This window comes from Rhinoderma darwinii, chromosome 1 (genome assembly GCF_050947455.1).
Source record: "Rhinoderma darwinii isolate aRhiDar2 chromosome 1, aRhiDar2.hap1, whole genome shotgun sequence".
NCBI lineage: Eukaryota > Metazoa > Chordata > Amphibia > Anura > Rhinodermatidae > Rhinoderma > Rhinoderma darwinii.
The window spans coordinates 369,860,748-369,881,092 of NC_134687.1; the positions used below are offsets into that span (position 1 = coordinate 369,860,748).

The 20,345-nt window shown below is 41.4% G+C and overlaps 1 protein-coding gene across 2 annotated transcripts in view; it reads right to left on the reverse strand.

The window, feature by feature from the left end:
* Positions 1-20,345, reverse strand: part of KANK1 (KN motif and ankyrin repeat domains 1) — a 272,182-nt gene that overhangs the window by 95,222 nt on the left and 156,615 nt on the right. For both annotated transcript variants that reach the window (XM_075827742.1, XM_075827750.1), the window contains exon 3: positions 5,526-5,630. In XM_075827742.1, the coding sequence (XP_075683857.1) occupies positions 5,526-5,604 (79 nt within the window). In that variant the 5' untranslated portion in view covers positions 5,605-5,630. The remainder of the gene's footprint in view (positions 1-5,525; positions 5,631-20,345) is intronic.

The following is a 20,345-nucleotide window of genomic DNA, read 5'->3' on the forward strand; positions in this document are numbered from 1 at the left end:
AGCAACTTGCATTTTTTGCAGTGTTTTTTTTACGGACGTTTTTTGAGCGGTTTTTCTATTGAGTCAATGAAAAACGGCCCAAGAAGTAACATGCACTTCTTAAGAGGTTTTTTTACGCGGCCGTTTTTAAAAACACAGTTTTTCCCATTGTTTGGAGGAGTTCAGCCACCGTATTTTTAAAATGGGTCAAATAGGTCGTGTGAACATGCCCTTACAGAGCCCTGATCTCAACATCATCGAGTCTGTCTGGGATTACATGGAGACAGAAGGATTTTAGGAAGCCTACATCCACAGAAGATCCGTGGTTAGTTCTCCAAGAGGTTTGGAACAACCTCCCTGCCGAGTCCCTTCAAAAGCGGTTTGCCTTCAAAACAGCATCAATTCTTCTAGGTACACTGGCAAAGGGCAGTCACACCAAATATTGATTTGATTTAGATTCCTCTTCTGTTCATTCACTTTGCATTTTGTTAATTGATTAAAAAAATATATATATTAAGACTTCCATTTTTTTTAAAGCATTCTTATGGTCAGTTCACACTGAGTTTTTTGGCGCGGATTTTGACAAGAAAATCACGTCGGAATCCGCACCAGAATATTATCGAAATTGTCCCCAACTGACTTCAATGGGACACAGGGGTGTTTTTTTCCTGGACGGCATTCGGCCGCTTGCAGGAAAAAAAAAGTGATATGTCCTTTCATGCCACGGTTTCAGTCTCTGACCTCCCATTGTTCGAGTGTTTTTTGCCCACAGCCCTTGAATTAGCTTCAATGGCCACAGGCGAAAAAGGCTGAAAAAAAGCGCAGGCAGTTCAAAATTCCTGAAGGAACGCTGAGGCAGATCTGTCCTGCATGCAAAGAACTCTGAACAGGGTCTCCCTTTGCAGCATTTTTCCACAACTGCCTAAAACATTTGTACAGTACTGTATAAATATTAAAGCGCTCTAAAAGATTTCATGTATTTACGACTTGATGGAAATGTTATTTTCTGGTTGTTCAAGGTTCTTGTTATGTCATGCGATATTGACAGGAAAAACAAAACAAAAAACACCCAGAGAATAGGTGGAAGAACTGTGTTGTTTCTTGTTATGCTCGGTTTCTATAGCATTGTAATTAAGCAGGCAATTGTGCACTTTATTGCAGCAGCCACGTGTAGATCAGCAGCTACACAGACGGGTTAAGCCTGGGTTCACACGACCTATTTTCAGACGTAATGGAGGCGTTTTATGCCTCGAATTACGCCTGAAAAAACGCCCCTAATACGCCTACAAACATCTGCCCATTGCTTTCAATGGGAATTACGATGTTCTATTCCCACGAGCCTTTATTTTACCCGTCACTGTCAAAAGTGTAAAAAGACGCTCCGTAAAAAGAAGTAGCATGTCACTTCTTGAGGCGTTTTTTGGAGCTGATTTTCCATTGAACACTATGAAAAACGTCTGAAAGAAGCCTCAAGGTATGTGCACACGGTAGCAGGCTTTTACATCTGAAAAGACACTGTTTTCAGGGGAAAACAGCTGCCTCGTTTCAGCCGTAATTGCTCCTCCTCGCATTTTGCGAGGCTTCTCTGACAGCCGTAAATTTTGAGCTGTGCTTCATTGAATTCAATGAAAAACGGCTCAAATTACGTCTGAAAGAAGTGTCCTGCACATAATGTATATAAGTGCCCTGCACTTCTTTTGACGAGGCTGTATTTTTACGCGTCGTCGTTTGACAGCTGTCAAACGACGACGCGTAAATGACAGGTTGTCTGCACAGTACGTCGGCAAACCCATTCAAATGAATGGGCAGATGTTTGCCGACGTATTGTAGCCCTATTTTCAGACGTAAAACGAGGCATAATACGCCTCGTTTATGTCTGAAAATAGGTCGTGTGAACCCAGCCTCAAAAGAAGCTCCAAAAACGCCTGAAAATCAGAGGCTGTTCTCTGTGAAATCAGCTCCGTATTTTTCAGACGTTTTTTGTTAAGCGTGTGAACATACCCTAAGGGTATGTTCACATGGCTGCGTCCATTACGGAGCAGTTTTCAGGAGAAAACAGCTCCTGATTTTCAGACGTAATTGCTCGTACTCGCGTTTTGCGAGGCGTCCATTACGGACGTAATTTGGAGCTGTTCTTCATTGAAGTTAATGAAAAACGGCTCAAATTACGTCCCAAGAAGTGTCCTGCACTTCTTTGACGAGGCTGTTATTTTACACCCTGTCTTGACAGCGACGCATAAAATGACAGGTCGTCGGCACAGTACGTCGGCAAACCCATTGAAATGAATGGGCAGATGTTTGCCGACGTATTGGAGCCGTGTTTTCAGGCGTAATTCGAGGCGTAAAACGCCTAGTTTACGCCTGAAAATAGGTAGTGTGAACCCAGCCTAAGACTTCACACGGAAAACCTGTAACTGATAGCAAACTTCTGGAATTGCTTTACAGCATCTCAAATATAGTGTGAAGAGGTTAAATTGAACTTCTACCATCAAGATCATGTGGCCTGTGAGACTTGTATGAACATAAACATGCGATATTTACAAAAGCCCTAACAATAGCCCCCTTGGCCACAAAGGTGCCCCAAGGGCGTCACATGCCCTCATTTGTATTTGGTGTAGAAGTAGTTCCATGCACTTACAATGTCACCTCTAGCAGGGCACATTATAGAGGTCCGTAAGGTCACTTTCACACGGCAGTATTTTGGGTCACTATTCTGCTTCAGTATTAGAGGTACAAATATTTCCGTTATACTTTTTCTGGGTGTAGGTTTGGCTTAGAAATACAGATGCAAAATGCTGACCAAAATAGTGCCGTGTGAAAGTGTGCTAAATAAAAAGCTCTGTCATGTGACATATTGGTGTCTAAATAAGTGAACGGCTACCATTAACATAGAACACTATTCTCAAAAAATGGTTTATGCATGGTTCCTTTATTCAGAAAGCACCGCTAAGGCTAGGATTACAGATGTATATTTCTTGCCCAGTCAGCTGGTTGGCTCAATAAGTAGACAAAATAGCATACTATAACAAAAGTGTATACGGGAAAAAACAAAATAGATTTAAAAAAAAACTAAAAAAAAAGCCACTCTTTTGTTGCCCCTAATGTTTTCAATTTAGGTCAGTCGCCACAGAGCCATCACAGTCCTGTGCTGGGAAATCATTGCACACAACTACCGGAATAGTAAAACATTTTAGAATCTATGGCAAACCTTTTGATAATTTGCATGATGCATTTACAGAGGGTTATGTCTGTTTGATAGAAAATGTATTCAGACTGCAGCAGTCTTAATAAAAACAACAAGTTAGAGTAAGATGCAACAAATGTGTTAAGAGGCACACGCTTCTAAATTTTGTCGCATCTTCAGCTGTCCATGCAAGTCATTCACTCAAATGGGTGTACCATCATGTGCTAATTGCAGTCTATTGACCGCAGTAGGATGTAATGGTACGCCCATTGTATTGCACAGCCGACACCGCTGCAAGGGTCAATGGCGACTGAAGCATTTAAGTAGCTACAGAGGGAGGGGGATCCCTCTGGCACCCCACGTCACAATAGCGAGGCACCGATGCGATCTCATGGCAATTAGGGGCCTAAAAATAGGCCAGGCTTGCCATGGCTACATGCTTATTAGGCAGGGTCTAATAAATTGCCTGTCAGTTTAAGGCTGGGTTCACACGGGGTGGATATGCTGTGTAACTTTTCTGTGCACCGCAGGGAATTGCGGGCGAAAAACCGCACCAAAAACTGCTAGCACGCCGGCCTCCTGGTATGACGTTTCATCCCAGGAGACCGCTGCAGCGGCGGTCACATGGGATGAGGCGTCATTCCAGGCCGGCCGGCCTTCTGACATCAATGTTGCGGGATTTAGCTCCCCATAGAATTTAATGAAGAATTCCCGCAACAAATAAGCAGCATTTCCGCAAATACAATGGACATGCTGCGGGATAATTTTTCGCACAGCGGTCAATTTCTGAGCAGTTTTTCCGCTCAGTATTTACGCAGCGTGTAGATGAGATTTGTTGAAGCTCACCCACTTTGCTGCTACTGTATTCTGCTCAGTTTTTTCCATCCGCAATTCTGGACCGAAAAAAATGCAGCATTTCCGCAAATTGTGGACAAGCCCTTACACGAAGTATACCAGAACATTATATAAGCAATTAAAATCGTATTTTAAAGTCCCCTAGTAATACTAAAAAAAAATAAAAAATTGTTAGTTTAATAAAGTTTATTTGGGGAGAAAAAAAAAAACCATTCACAATAAAAAGTGGTTTTATTTCGCAAGTGTTATAAACTTAGATGTGATTGGTAACAGCCGGTTCCCCGCTGACACTAAACTCCTCAGTCCCCCTGACCTGACCGATACAGGTTTCAGCGATAGATACAGCTGCTCTGAATACAGGATACAAAGCAGCTGTATTTAAAAAAACAAATTATTTTTAATAAAAAGTACTTAGAAAGTTGCACCAAACACAGACTGTTGGTTTTTTGTGTTTAATAAAAATGGCAACCATTTTAAAAGGTGTACATAGCCTTAAAAACAAAAAATACACATGGCATCACCCCGATCTTAATGACCATATAATAAAGTCAACACATTAATGTCGTTCATTATGTGGTTTATATATATAAAAAATAAAAAAAAAGTATTGCTTATTTTTTCCCATTCCCCCAAAAATTCATTAAAAAAAAGTTTAGCAATAAATTATATGTACCCCAAAATGGTTCTATTAAAAAATATCACTTGCCCTGCAAAACACTGCACACATACAGATACAGATACATCGGCAGAAAAAACTCCCATCACATGTATATAAAATTTCCCTTATGGTACTACAACAATTTCTAAAAGAAAATAATAATTTAGTGCCATTAACCTACCTGCGATACCGCGGCATAAATCCTCCTCTACTTCCGGGACTTAGTGACTTAGCTTGTGCTGAATAAACTACATATCCCATCATGCTTTTCTTACCTGACTGCAGCCTATTCCCCGCCCATGCCTTGCCTCCGATAGGCTGTGCATGTGGCCGGGACTAAGGAGGGGGCTGGCTTGAGAGCAGCAGTCACATTGCCAGCCCCTCTAAGTCACCTGATTGATGATGCGCCGACACAAACAGGAGAAGGGAATGCAGACGTCACGTGGGGCAGTGTCGGGGCATCATCATGTAGAAGGAACCTACAGAGCTTCCTGCATCACATGAACGGGCTTTTTGGCGGGATTTCTGCATAGAATTGAAAATGTAAGTATATTGGCAAGACACTTGGATTCCTATTCTACAAATAATAGTGGCAGTTTTAGGTCTCCGGAAAGCCCCTTTAAAGCCAAATTTCATTCACAACCAGAGAATCTAGTGGGCTGCTGATAGGCAGGCCTCTACTAAGGAAACGCTGCCTTGCAGTCCAATTCAACAGCATGATAAAAGAGGTGAACAGAAATTTTTGTGCACTAAACCATATTCAGACAATGTAGTCCACACAGATAATAAGCTGCCCCTCGCCAAGCAAAACATGCTAAAAAGGATCAAATGAAAATGATGTTACAGTACCATAAAGATTTCCATTGACATTGTCCGTATTCTCCATGTCAAACTTCACGGTCAGGATGGCCAGAAAGAAAGCGGTCATTCATTAAGTCCAATTTTCCAAGAAACCTGGAAGACAAAGTATAAGTCTGTTAGCGGACAAAGAATTTCTAAATATAGAGATACAGTCCAATAAAAGTCATGTTGGTTGGAATTTGCTTGTAAGGATGTTCACATCTAGGTTGCAGGCTCCGTTAGGGGCCTCTGTCCCAGATCTGGCTGGGATCACCGGAAACAATAGCACAGCATGCTGTGCTATGGTTTCTGGTAAAATCTTGGACACCCTGACAGAACTCATCGAAGTCAATTGGTTTAGTTGGCTGCTGGCACCAGTTTTGAAATGGAACCCGTTGCGTCCGGTATTCCCTTATTCTGCTCCAACAACCAAACACCCCAAAGCAGGTGTGAACAGGGCCTTAGTGATTTTCACTTAATGATACAATAGAGAAGGTCTCATCACAGATAATTGATATTTGACCCTATTGACTAAACAACAGATGATAAATTGAGGTCGGGCAACCAGCACCGATCCACATACTGTATTGACGATCGATGCTCATTTAACGGGCAGAACATCTGCCAGTGTAAATGCGCCCTAACTGTATTAATGCATCTGATTGGTAAATTCTGTGCAACCAAGCCTTTGTTATATACAATAGATATTTACTAGGCCTGTGTGTTCATTTTCACCAGTATGGATTTATGCCATGTTTATAATTCAAACCAAAATCTTTATAATGCATTTCACCATTGACTTTAATAGTAGAAGAGGGGGGGGGGGGGGAGATAAGGATACCATATTTTCTTTTTTTTTTAACCTGGGTAAACTGGTATTGACGTTTTTGCTATTCTGCTTGCAATTAAGAAAAAAAACACGGCATTTGCCATCAGAAAATCCCACTGAAATGAAAAGAGCTTTTAAATGGAAACCTTGCTCTACATTGTTCTGTAAAAACAACTAAACAGAATAACAGAGAAACACATTACAGTTATATATAGTATAATGCACCAACACTACCAAAACATGACCCTACTGAGAAAAACTTCACATCTGACTGGACATGTTAGAGAACCGATCACAGATAGAACGTATTATTCAATTAAATTTTTTTTATGGCATAAAGCAAACTTTTTTAGTTGGCACAAATGCTGGATTAATAGCTGCAGGTATTGACCAGGAGTAAAGTCCATGGAATTTACATGATCTACCTACTGGAGCTGGACACATTCATGCGCACGACGGTAGCCATGTGCACGGCCGTGATTTTCAGGTCGGCCGGCCACGGAGTGTCAGCCGCGAGCCGCCCACAAATTGCAGGCTGTGCACATGGCCACGGCCATTATTTTCAATGAGCCTGGACCGCAGAACACGGCCGTAATAACGCATGCCCGTTCTTTCAGCGGTCCGGGCTCCGGGGACATGCACGGACTGTGGAAACCACGGTCGTGTGCATGGCCCCATAGGAATGAATGGGGCTGCAATTCTCCCGTGGATTTTCGGGCAATTGCAGCCGCAAAAGCACGGTCGTGTGCATGGGGCCGGTTGGGCTACAACATCAGAGTATGTTCTCCAAACACGACCCTTCAAATATCAAATGCTTCAGTTAAATGATTGACATTCATGTTTGTCAGAACCTTGGATAACGGATAATTCTCATGGGAACAGTAGAGCTAAAAAGATATATTAGAATAAGGTTCCTCAAATTAATGACCATCAGTGTTCTCACATCTTAGCATATCTGCTCAATCCTTCTTGGGAGTTTGTCACACTTCTTTCTGGATAAATCTGTGAAATGTTTGACGCAACAAAGAATATTTGTATGTGCTTGTCTATTCTATGTAACACATCCATAAGACCTTTCAGTTTTAGTTGTACAGTGACACCAAGTGGATTGCAAAATAAAAGATTTCCACGTCAAGATTAAAGACTCCAGGAAAAGGAAATTCTACATGTTATATAAACTACAAACATGACGAAATTACTGTAAAACTTTTAGGCCCTGTTCACACAGAGTTTTTTGCAGGCGATTTTGACCTGCGTTTTTTGCAGTGTGTTTTTTCAGCCAGTGTCATTGAGTGTCGGACAAAAAACGCAGCGAAAACAGTTTTCTCAACGGAAACGCCCGAAGAAAGCGCATGTCGCTTCTTTTTACCGCTCACAGGAAAAAAAACACACCCGTCTCCCATTAAAATCAATGGAAGGCATTTTTGGGCATTTTTTTTACGCTGTTTTCAAGTCAAAAACAGCCAAAATACTCTGAGATTTTTTTCATATTATATATTAAAAGACTTAAACGGTAAAGGCTAGTTCACACAGACATTAATGACACATCCACAGGATATGCTAGAAATGTCTGATAAATGCCGCATCCAGGCAGAGAACGAATCGAGAGGTGGCCACGCATGTCAACCTGGTAAATGTGAAGAGTCAGGGTATGTTCACACGGCAGCGTCCAATACGCCTGAAATGACGGAGATGTTTTCAGGCGAAAACAGCTCCTGAATTTCAGACGTAATTGCTCGTACTCGTGTTTTTCGCGGCGTCAATTACGGACGTAATTGGAGCTGTTTTTCAATGGAGTCAATGAAAAACGGCTCCAATTACGTCTCAAGAAGTGACATGCGCTTCTTTGACGCGGGTGCACAGAACACTAACCCCAATGATTTCGATGGGCAGATGTGTGCCGGCGGTTTGGAACCGTATTTTCGGACGTAATTCGAGGCGTAAAACGCCCGAATTAATTCCGTAAATAGGGCGTGTGAACATACCCTTACCGCTGGAAATAGAAGTAAAGAAAAACGCCTCAATTACCTCAGGACCTGTTCACATCAGCATCTGGTTCCCTTTGGGGGTTCTTTTCATCTATTCCATCAGAGAAACAGATGAACGGAAAGCCAAACGGAAACTATAGCTTCCGCTTGCATTACCATTGATTTCAATGGTAATGCTTCCGTTTCAGTTGGTTTTCGGAGAACAGAGCCACAATCGGCTATGGGGGGGGGGGGGGGGAGGACATCCCTTTATTACTGTTCTGTCATCTCTTGTAGTAATGTTATTGACTAAGCATTTAGTAAACATTAAAGTTGTAATATACTTTAACCCCTTAAAGGGCTTATCTGGGGACCAAAAATGTTTAGAAATTGCTTTGTATTCATATTTTTATGTAAAAAAGTCACTTACTAATGTACTTTAATTAAAAATTCAGTACTAAATGGTGCTGTTCAAACCCGGTGAATTGTTCCCGGAAGTCCTGTAGCTTTTCTAATATTGACGATGCGCCGGCACGGCCCCACTTGACTGAGGGGTTGTTTCCTGTGCTGTTCGTTTCGGCGTGTTATCAATGGCATGACAGCAAAGGGCAGTCACATTGCCTATTGCTGGAGTCCCGGAGCAGAGCATCAACTAGCGCTTTGCTCGGGACTCCAGCACTGCTCCCGACATTTGGTCAGTGACTTCAGGGGTTTCCGATCGCTGGAGTCCGAGCAGAGCATCAATCAGCTGATGCTCTGCCAGCGGACTCCTGTACTGCTGCCAACGTCACAGTCCATAAATGAATGCAAAGCAATTTTCCAAAAATTTTTGGTAACCGGATAACACCTTTAAAAATAAAACACCCTGTTTTTTCAAATCTGACATGTGTCACTTTATGTGGTAATAACTTTGGAATGCTTTTATTATTTTTTCAAGCGATTCGAGATTGTTTTCTCATGACACATTCTACTTTAAATTAGTGGTAAAATTTGGTGGATATATTATTTGTGAAAAACAGCAAAAGAGAAAATTTTCAAATTTTTTTATTTTTGATTCATTTAAATCTGCTTGTAAGAAAGATCGTAATACCACACAATATAGTTATTAGTTCACATATCCCATAGGTCTATTTTATGTTGGAATCGTTTTTTGAACATTCTTTCATTTTTCTAGGACGTTACAAGGCTTAGAACTTTAGCAGCAATATATCAAATTTAAGAAAATTTCTAAAGCATTTTTTTTTATATTTGAAACCCCCTATAAATCCCCCCATTTTAAAAACGACACTCCAAAGTATTTAAATCAGCACTTAGAAAGTTTCTTAACCCTTTAGGCGTTTCACAGGAATTAAAGCAAAGCGGGGGTGAAATTTACAAATGTAATAATTTTTTGCAGAAAATCTGTACATTTTAATACATTTTTTTCTGTAAAACAGGTTTTACCAGAGAAATGCAAATCAATATTTTTGCCCAGATCCGGAAGTTTTTAGAAATATCCCACATGTGGCCCTAGTGTGCTACTGGACTGAAGCACAGGCCGCAAAACGAGCACCTAGTAGATTTTGGGGCCTTCTTTTTATTAGAATATATTTTAGGCACCACGTCAGGTTTAAAGAGGTCTTGTGGGGCCAGAACAGTGGAAACACCCCCAAAAAGACACCATTTGGTAAACTAAACCACTCAAGGAATTTATTAAGGGATATAGTCAGCATTTTGACCCTATATGTGTTTTACGGAATTTAGTGAAATTAGACCATGAAAATTTAAATTTTTACAAGGCATAAAAGAAAAAAAGCACCCCAACATTTAAAAACCAATTTCTCCCGATTACGGCAATACCCCATATGTGGTAATAAACTGCTGTTTGGACACTTGGCAGGGCTCAGAATGGAAGGAGCGCCATTTGGCTTTTGGAGGTGAAGTTTTTCTGGAATGGTTTTCGGGTGCCATGTTGCATTTGCAAAGCCCCTGAGGGAACAAAACCGGAGAAAAACCCCAAATGTGACTTCAGTTGGGAAACTACACCCCTCAAGTAATTTATCTAGGGGTATAGTGAGCATATTGATCCCACAGATTTTTTTGCTGAATTTAGTGGAATTAGGCCGGAAAAATTAAAATCTACATTTTTTTTCAAATAAATTGTAGTTTTAGCTCAGAATTTTCCATTTTCATAATAGAGGAGAGAAAAAAGCACCCCAACATTTTTAAAGCAAACTCCTCTGAGAATGGCAATACCCCATACGTGGTAATAAACTGCTCTTTGGACACACTGCAGGGCTTAAAAAAGAAGGAGCGCTATTTGGCTTTTGAAGCTAGAATTTTTCTGGAACAGTTTGCAGCGCCATGTTGCATTTACAAAACCACTGCGGGACCAAATCAGTGGAAACCCCCCCAAAAGTGACCATTTGGGAAACCACACCCCTCAGGGCATTTAACATTTGCCTGGACACATGACAGGGCTCAGAAGTTAAGAGCACCATGCGGATTTGAGGCCTATTTTGGTAATTTTCATAGCATTGGTCCGTAATTGCAGGGCTCTGAGGTCAAATAGTAAAACAAACCCCCAAGCAGTTACCTCTATTTTGGAAACTACACCTCTTAGGGCATTTTAAGGGGTGTAGTGAGCATTTTGATCCCCACAGGTGTTTTTTCATTAGAAATTAATGCGTAGTGCATGGTACTAAGTGAAAATTTAAATTGTCCATCGATATGCCGTTTTAGTGCACCATATGTTGTGCCCAGCTTATGCCACTGAAGACAAATACCCCATAAACTGTTCTCCCGGGCATGGCGATGCCATATATGTGGACATAAACTGCTGTTTTGGCCTGCTGCAGGGCTGGGAAGGGAGGGAGCGTCATCTGGCCTTTGTAGTGCAGATTTTGCTTGGTAGTTCTTCGGTTTGGTGTTTTGCTGGTATTTCAGTTTATATTGCGGGGGCATATGTAAGCTGTGCGGAGTACATCAGGGCATAATGAGCGTATAATGCGGTAAATAATAATCCGCAGATGTATGGCCAGTGTCACACTCATAAATGTTGCCAATCTTTGGAACACACTCTGCACATTTTGTGGTCATATTCTGAGAGCCAGAACGTTTTTAATTTTTTCTCCAATGGAGAGGTGTTAGGGCTTAATTGTTACAGGACAATCTGTGGTTTTTATTGGTACAGTTTTGGGGTACACGCAATTTTTTGATTACTTTTTATTAAATTTTTTTGGAAAGAAAGGTAACCAAAAATCATCAATTCTGACAGTTGTTTTTTTTTTTTTTTTTTTACAGTGTTCACCGAGGGCTATAAATGTCATTTTTACTGTATTCTGCTATGTATATAGCTTTTTTTATGTTTTGCCGTGTTTGCACAATAAAATCCCTTTTTAAAAAAATAAACTTTTTTTATTTTTCAGTCATAAAAGCGGTGTATGGGCTTGTGTGTGGGAAGGGTTGTTGTTTTTATTGGTACTATTTTGGGATACATGCGACTTTTTGATTACTTCTTATTCTATGTTTTGTGAGGGGTAGGGACCAAAAAAATATTCTGACTGTTTTCTTTTTTGTGGTGTTAACCGTGCGGGAAAACTAACAGTTTTATAGTTTAGGACATTACGGACGCGGTGATACCAAACATGTACTTTTAACGGTTTAATTTTTTTCCTATAATAAAAGACAGGAAAAAAGGCAGCGTTCGTTTTTTTTTATAACTTGAAACTTTTATTTTACTTTTATTAATTTTTTTCACTTTTTTAAATTTTTGTCCCACTAGGGGACTTGAAGGCCTGCACCTCTGATCTTTACTCTAATACATCGCACTACCCATGTAGTGCAATGTATTAGAGTCGTCAGGCTTGCTGTCCGTGAATAACGATTAGCCCCCGCCTCTTTACGTGGCAGACCAGGCGGCCATTGTTAGGCCTTGTGTTGCCATAGCAACGATCGGCACCGCGCGACGGTGCCAATTGCCTTTAAACTACCAAGATGCAGCTATCACATTTGATCGCTGCATCTAAGGAGCTAATGGCAGGGATGGGAGCTAGTTCACTTTGCTGCCGTTACAGCTGTAACATACAGCTGACACCCGGGGCTGATGTTGCAGGCTCAGCTTCCGAGCCATTTTCTTTCTGCGGCCGTAAGCCTTTTAGGCCCCGCCTTCGGGGTACCGAACAGACTTCTGTACTTGGCAGACAGGAAGCCATTGTTAGGCCTCCGGTCTGCCAAAGTAGCCATCGGAACCCGATGGTTCCGATCTGCTAGTAAACTCCATAGATGCAGCGCTTGCTTTTGAGCGCTACATCTAAGGGGTTAATCGGCCGATCAAAGGCTAGCTCTGGTCCTGGCCATGCAGCAGGGTGTCAGTTATAATATACAGCTGACACCCGCTGGCTATGGTGCTGGCTCAGCTTCTGAGCCCGCACCAGCAACACAACGTACCTATACGTTGTTTTGCGTTAAGTACTTGACAGCGACGTAGTAGCACGTCTGATGTCATTACTTAATGTGAGGCTGACTGAAGTTCGTGATGTTCTACAGTTTTAATAAATTATGTTCATCTAAGAGACCACAGCAAATCCAAAAACATAGTTAAATAGGATCTACACTGTCAAACTTTTGATATGTCATGGAGACATATCAAAAGTTTGGATTGGTGGGGGTAGGGGTGCGGAGACCCCCGCTATTTCTGAAACAAAGGTGGTTAAGCGCTCAGATGTGCGCTTTGCTCCTTCAGCTGGGATCAGCGATCTACGTCAGGCTAACGACGGCTGTCATAGAACGCCTATGTGAGCCGTCTTTAGCTTGACAGGGAGCGCCGATCACAGCCGATGGTGCAGGGTGCTCAGTTGAGCGCTTCATCGCCTTTGTTTCAGTAATGGTGGGGGTCTCAGCACGCAGACCCCACCGATCCAAACTATTGATATATGTCTCTATGTAGGGCTAAGCGATTTTGCTGATTATTTTCTTTATAAAAATAACTTTTGTAATAATTTGTAGGTAAACAACTTTTAACCTCTGCTAATACTTGATCAGAAATACATTTGGAAAAATGAATATCTAATAGATTATAACTTCTGTTGACGTGTTCCCTGGCAGAGAACAGGTTAACAGCATCTATAATCAATTATGTACTGCATGCACCAACATCCCTCTCTGCCGTCACCCCCTCAGACTGTCTCGGACATTGTAAACAAAAGCAGTGTAAATTGCAGCAGGGCCAGGCAGATAGCTCAGAGTGGGCACTTTGGGGCGAGATTACATTATAGTGTCTCAAGTCTGAGCAGGACCCTGTGCAGTACCGGCCCCACAATGGTGTTTTAAATAAATAACAGTGCCCATGTAGATAGTGCCGCAATGTCCCTGAAGATAGTGCCACTGTACCCACACCGATCGTGCCACAGTGCCCACACAGATCGTGCCACACACTCCTGTAAATAGCGCCACTGTAGTTTCCTCTAGGAGCGGAATGCCCGGCAAGAACATTGCCGACCCTCTGGCCGGGGATTCCGCTCCTAGAGGGAGTCTCTGACATCTCTGTCCATATATGGACAGTGACATCAGGGGCTTCCTCTAAAAGCGGGGGCGGTGGCGATTAGGGTTGTCACGATACCAGAATTTGGACTTGGATACCGATACTCTGTGTAGTATTGCGATTTGAGATACCAAAATTATACTTTGCCAACAGTAATAAAAAAATATATAAGTTCTTCCATTTTCTGCTGTGAGGCACGAGGTGTGATGAATTTTGAATGTGCCTCACATTCATAGTTATTAACCCCATCACGTTTCTCAGTCATAATGGACAACATTGGGTTAATGTCTAAGGTACATGATGGGGTTAAATACTATTAATGTGAGGCACATGGAGGTTAAATTCATCACACCTTGTGCCTTACATTAAGAAGTGAAAGAGAGAAGTTTTTATTTTATTTTTCTATAGCATACACATCATAAATGACGCAAAAAATGTGTTGTGCAGGTTATTACGGCTGCGCCAATACCGAATATGCATATATTTGATGTATTGAAACTTTTTAAAATTTTTATTGTAAAAAATGTGTATGTGTATTTTTTTTCATTTAACATTACTTTGTTTTTACCTTATTTTTAAACATTAATGTACTGGCATATATCTATATGCCAGTACATTAGCCTGTGTACTGATAGTACACAGGCAATGGTTAGGACATATCTAAGTATGCCCTAACAACAGGAAATACGGTAAGACAGTCCCGGGGTCCTTCAATGGACCCTGGGCTGTCTGCCCATATATGGTATGTCCCTCAATGGTATGTCCCTCAATACCCCTTCTCATTTTCCCCTTGAATGCTGCGGTCAGCTTTGATCGCAGCATTCAGAGGAATAGCGGCGTAGATGAGGTTTCTCTCATCTCCGCCGTTAGAGCGGGGCTGCGGCTGTGTAACATAGCCATTACCCCGCTCCTGACAACAAGTGCGTGTGGTCAGCATGAGGTGATGCAGCCGGCGCTGCATTAATGAGCGCAGGCACTGAAGATAGAACATGGGGGTGTTTTGTAGTACGCCCGCCATGTTCTGTCTTCAGTGCTGCCGCTCATTAATGCAGCGCTAGTCTCATCACCTCATGCTGACCGCGCGCACTTGTCAGGATTCTGGAGAGGGGCAATGGCTGTATCACACAACCGCAGCCCCTCTCTGTCATGTTTTACAATGCTAAGCTGTGAGGCGGCACAGCTTAGTATCGAAATAAATGAAACAACGGTATCGAACGGTTTGAGGGTGCATGGTATCGAAACAGTATCAAAGTTTCGATGCATCGTGCATCCCTGGTGGCGATATCTACAGGGCGGTGTGACTATGTACTAGGGCGGTGTAGCTATATAGTAGGAGTCCCTGCTTCCCCACTGCTGTTCCGTACTGTATCATTTTGTTCAGTACAGAACAGCAGTTCTGCGGGGAAGCAGGGACAGAACATGGAGCAAATGGGGACAGAACGGGGTGCAGCTTCTCAGACGGGGCAGATGGACCTTCCTCCTGCAGCACATAGATTCAACACCATGAGGGCGAATTAATCAAACTAATTTGATTTATCGCCCAGCCCTATCTCTATGACATATCATAAGATTGACGAAAGTGTAGTTACTTTTTAAGGCCAATATTACACACACACACACACACTTTTAATGCAGATTTTATTTCAGTCTTTTAAGCCAAACACGGAAGTGGACACACAAGAAAGGAGATGCATCAGTCTTTTCTTCATAACCCTTACCTTTAGCATCCAAAAACACTGAGCCAAAAAGTACAATAAAACTACATTAAAAAAAGTGTGTGTGTGTGTGTGTGTGTGTGTGTGCGCGCGTTTTCCCATACATCAATAGTACAAGCAAATGTAAGAAACTTTATAATATAGCTTATTAAAAGAATCTCACTTTCTCCACTTAACACCCCCCTGTCTTTTTAACTGTTCACTCACTGTGAATTTACTGTTAAATCCATCTTCAGTGAGATAGAATTGAAGATAGATCACAGAGATCAGGTTATAGCTGATAATAGAAGTCTATGGAGAGGGCACAGAGGAACAGTAGAGGGAGCTGCTGGAGGAAGACAGGAGGAGGGACACAGACGCTGCAGCTTCTGGTAAGGGTTTTCTCACCCCAGTCCTGGATTCACAGCAACTCTGCTCCTGCAGTGTAATATCCTCCATGCTGCTTCTAGTATTCTAGTAAGTTACTGCTGCTTCTAGTAAAACATCTGTCTGTCTCGCTCTCTCTCCCCCTCCTACTGCTCCCTTCTCCTTAGACACAGATGCTGCTGCCCATAGAAGTCTCTCTGCTCCTCCCTCCATGGACTTCTTAGGGTAGCTTTAACCTGATCCTTCACTGAGCTGTCTTCATCTCTACACCCACTGAATATGGATTTTAGCACTTTTGGAGTGAATAGTTAGGAAGAGGGGGAGGTAGCGGGATCAGATAACTTGAGAAAGGAGACATTTTTCTCTAATAAGATATTACAAATTCTCTTATTTTTGCTTCTACTATTAATCCCCCTCCCCCTCCCCCCCCCCCCCATAAATCAACTGTCAATTACAATTTAAAAAGTTTCTTTGGAGATCTATTACCTAAACCAACCCCATCTAGTTAATTTTGTAATTACAGTGTACGTACATTTTTTGGGGAAATTTTAAAAGTATACATTTGAAAAATGCTCAGTTACAATAAACAAAATTATAGGTAATCTGAAAATATAGTTATTGAGGTTATTCTGTGATCACGCGTAATGATATAGAACCATGATATTCAGACATATCCAGGCACTGGATTGCAAATACACACAAAATGACAGAAAAAATGTGCACTTGGAAAGACGGTTTATAGTATTCCGGTGTATGGGGCGGATTCAGGTATAGGGACCCATATTCAAACGCCTCTCTCAAGATCTGTCATTACACGCTAGTGTCATACCTGCATGCTAATATTGCCTCAAGGCTAAATGCACAGCAAGCAGTGACTGGCTAAATAGCATTCAAGCTCCCTCCAAAATTGTTGTATCTTTTTTTTACAGCTAGAAGGGCACAGGAGATCTAAACACATATTACTGATAAAGTAGATTGTAAATAGCGTACTTATTGTTACAACATAAAAGGTTTATATATTCATTCAACATTGGACAATCTATTTATATAAAACTTTAAACGAGTTACATACAATAAAGGGAAGCTCGTAATAACATGACTATTAGCATTATATTCATGTATAAAAAGCACAACTAGCAGTACGAAGCTTACATGTACTAATAAACTGGCATATAGTGAACATCTATAAGGTCATACACATTACAACTTTTGCAACAATAATCAGAAACACTCAAGGCAAAACGGATACCCTATGTGAGGTCTAGCGCAGGTCCTTAGTGGGTGCTGCATGGCAGGGATTATTTTTTTTTTTGAGTTGTTTTCGCCTGGACTGTTCCATTAATTTATTAAGTGGACACCAACAGACGATTGTTAGGTCAACAAATCTGTTTAAAAGCCATTAGATACAGTTTTAAAATATCTGCACAAAACATCCGTTTTGCATATATAGAACTAACCAATCTTTATTCCAAACATCAATGTATAAAATAAATAGACACTCTTAGGGCTCATTCAGACGAGAGTGACTCTCGTCTTTGTGCTGTGTATTAAAACAACGCGCAGCACACGGACCCATTGATTTCAATGGGGCCGTTCACACATGCAGGAGTTTTCAGGCAGCGACAGTCCGTTGCGTGAAACTCACTGCATGTCCTATATTGGTGCGTTTTCATGCACCTTGTCACCCATTGAATTCAATGGGTGCGTGAAAACCACGGACAGCACGCGGATGCACATCCGTGTGTGGTCAGTGTTTTACGCATCAATTACATTAAAAAAAAGTTCTTGCAAGTGTGTGAAAAACACATGCCACATGCAAAGCACACTGATGCAAAAAACAACGCACACAGACAGATTGACACACATTTTTTACGTGTGTAAATCGGTCACGCTCGTGTGAATGCAGCCTTACATTGTCCAGCTGCTGCAAGTATAGTGCACAGTATGCAGGTGCTCTGCAGAGATCTCAGAGAGCATAGAACAAGCTATATGAACACGCTCCATGTATGCATACAATAGCACCACATAATTTCAACAAAGTACTTTTGGAGGTCAGCAAACTAACGGTTTTGTTTTTTTTTGTACCAAAACCTCTGCGGCTCTTTTAATTCTTCATCATTTGGGGTTATACTTCCTCTGTATAGGCTCCATATAGAAACAGGAGTTGGTTTGCTATTCAACAGACGCTTGAAGAGGCTCGGTCACCAGATTTTGCAACCCCTATCTCCTATTGCAGCAGATCGGCGCTGCAATGTAGATAAGAGTAACGTTTTTTTTATTTTTAAAAACGAGCATTTTTGGCCAAGTTATGACCATTTTTATATTTATGCAAATGAGGCTTCGGCGTTTGCAGGTAAGTCGATGTAGCCTCTGGTGCCGATGTGTCCTCGCTCGTCCGACACGATGCAGGACCTGGGGCAGGAAGTGACGTCACAGCGTGATCTCTCGAGAACACGCTGTGTGTCTGCACTGCCAGAAGCTGGGTGGTAACGAAGAGAAGTGGATGATGCTGATTCGTCAGCATCATACACTTCTATTCACAACGCCCAGCTAGTAAAAGAAGTAAAAACGCCCAGATGTACACACACAATACATGCCCACTTGGACTTAACTTTAAACACGCCCAGTTGTACTTTAGAAAGCCTCATTTGCATAAATATAAAAATGGTCATAACTTGGCCAAAAATGCTCCTTTAAAAAAAACAAAAACCGTTACTCTTATCTACATTGCAGCGCCGATCACATGCAATAGCAGATAGGGGTTGGAAAATCTGGTGACAGAGCCTCTTTAAGTCAAGAAGAAGGATCGATGACAAAATTCCATAAAATATTTAAGTGCATTTTCTTCTATTATGGGCAATTTTAAGCAAATCCATTTGTCATGATCCTGATGATCTGGAGCATAATGCTTGCACAGCTTTGCTATAGACACTCCATTCCACAATACCTTTGGCGGCTAGCATTAAAAACCATTTACAACCTTCCACAGTCTGTTGGCCATATGCAGTTAGGAGAAGAAAAATTCTAAATATTACAAGATGAATCTGGATATGGTTTTGTTTGTTGAATTTCAAAACAAAGCCTGAAGCAAGAAATGCTGTTATTCCAACATTCCAGGTAAAAGAAAAAAAGTAATCACATGCTGCTGCGAAGCGCGTTGCTAGGCAGCTAAATCACAGGTTTACATACGATGGGAGTCCGCTGTGCATTCCTAGTTACAGTCACGCATGGCTCACCTATCCAAAGGTCACATGAGTGTACATCCTAAACAATGTGATCAATGGCAGCTCAAAGCAAATCTACTATACCGGCCTTTAACCATTTAAGGGTGCAGCAAATTAAGGCTTTAAAGAGGTTTTGATTTAAAAAAAATAAATAAGAAAATCACACACACACACACACACTGTAATAACAGCATAATGAAAAGTTCTGCAACTTTCTAACATACTAGGTCTCAATTCCTCACTGTTTTCAAGATATAGGTTTGCGGTCAGTGAATGGAAGCCTAGTTGAGAAGTAAATGCAATTGTATTCCGCCTTGGCAATCCTCTATCGGTTAAATATAGTCTGGACTCAGGACAGATATATTTAGCCTACACTGATACGGAGCTACAAGAGGACAAATTATCGGTTTCTGTCCAAAACGAAAGCGTAGCCCCATTGTTTTATCGTAGACAAAAGTATGCTTTTCTAATGCTTCGGTTTACTTTTTCTATCGTATATGTTAAACGCAAAAGGAATAGGATTTAAAAAGCGTACGTTTAACATACATGAAGCATTACATTTGCATATTGACTATATTGTAAAAATAACCAAAAAACCTGTATACCGAGAATATATGTTTTCTATGAGGACAGAACATAGTTGAACTTCGTCAAGTCAATGGATACGCCGAGGAATAGGTTTACATACCCGTTTTTGACACTCCAGCATAGACGCTCGTCATAGAGCGTGAACGTGTTTTTAAAAGGGCCTTCCATAAAGGAAGGTGTGTAGAACATGTACAACTACCATGCAAATATCAGCTATAGAACCAAATGACATGATCATTACATGTAACAGAGGTGACCGAAAGGAAAACGCTTACTTGAAAAGAGTATAGCTTTCACAAGACAGTCAAAAAAATACTTAAATTCAGCTAAAAGGACTACAGTTCAGCACTTATGACATGGACTAGATATTCCAGCTTTTAGCAGCCCACAGAATAGAGCGCGATCAGCAAATTCCCTTTTGGCAACTTCCCTCACAGCTCAATTCACCGCCGCCAAATAATTTTCGGGATCAAACTCAATCTTTACTATTTTACTAGCACATGAATTACCACAGTCAATAAGAATATTTTGTGGCCTTACAAATACAGCAAATGTGTACTATGTGACGGTTCCTTATTTGCCAGTAGAGGGCAGAACACCCTCATGTAAAAGTATAGGT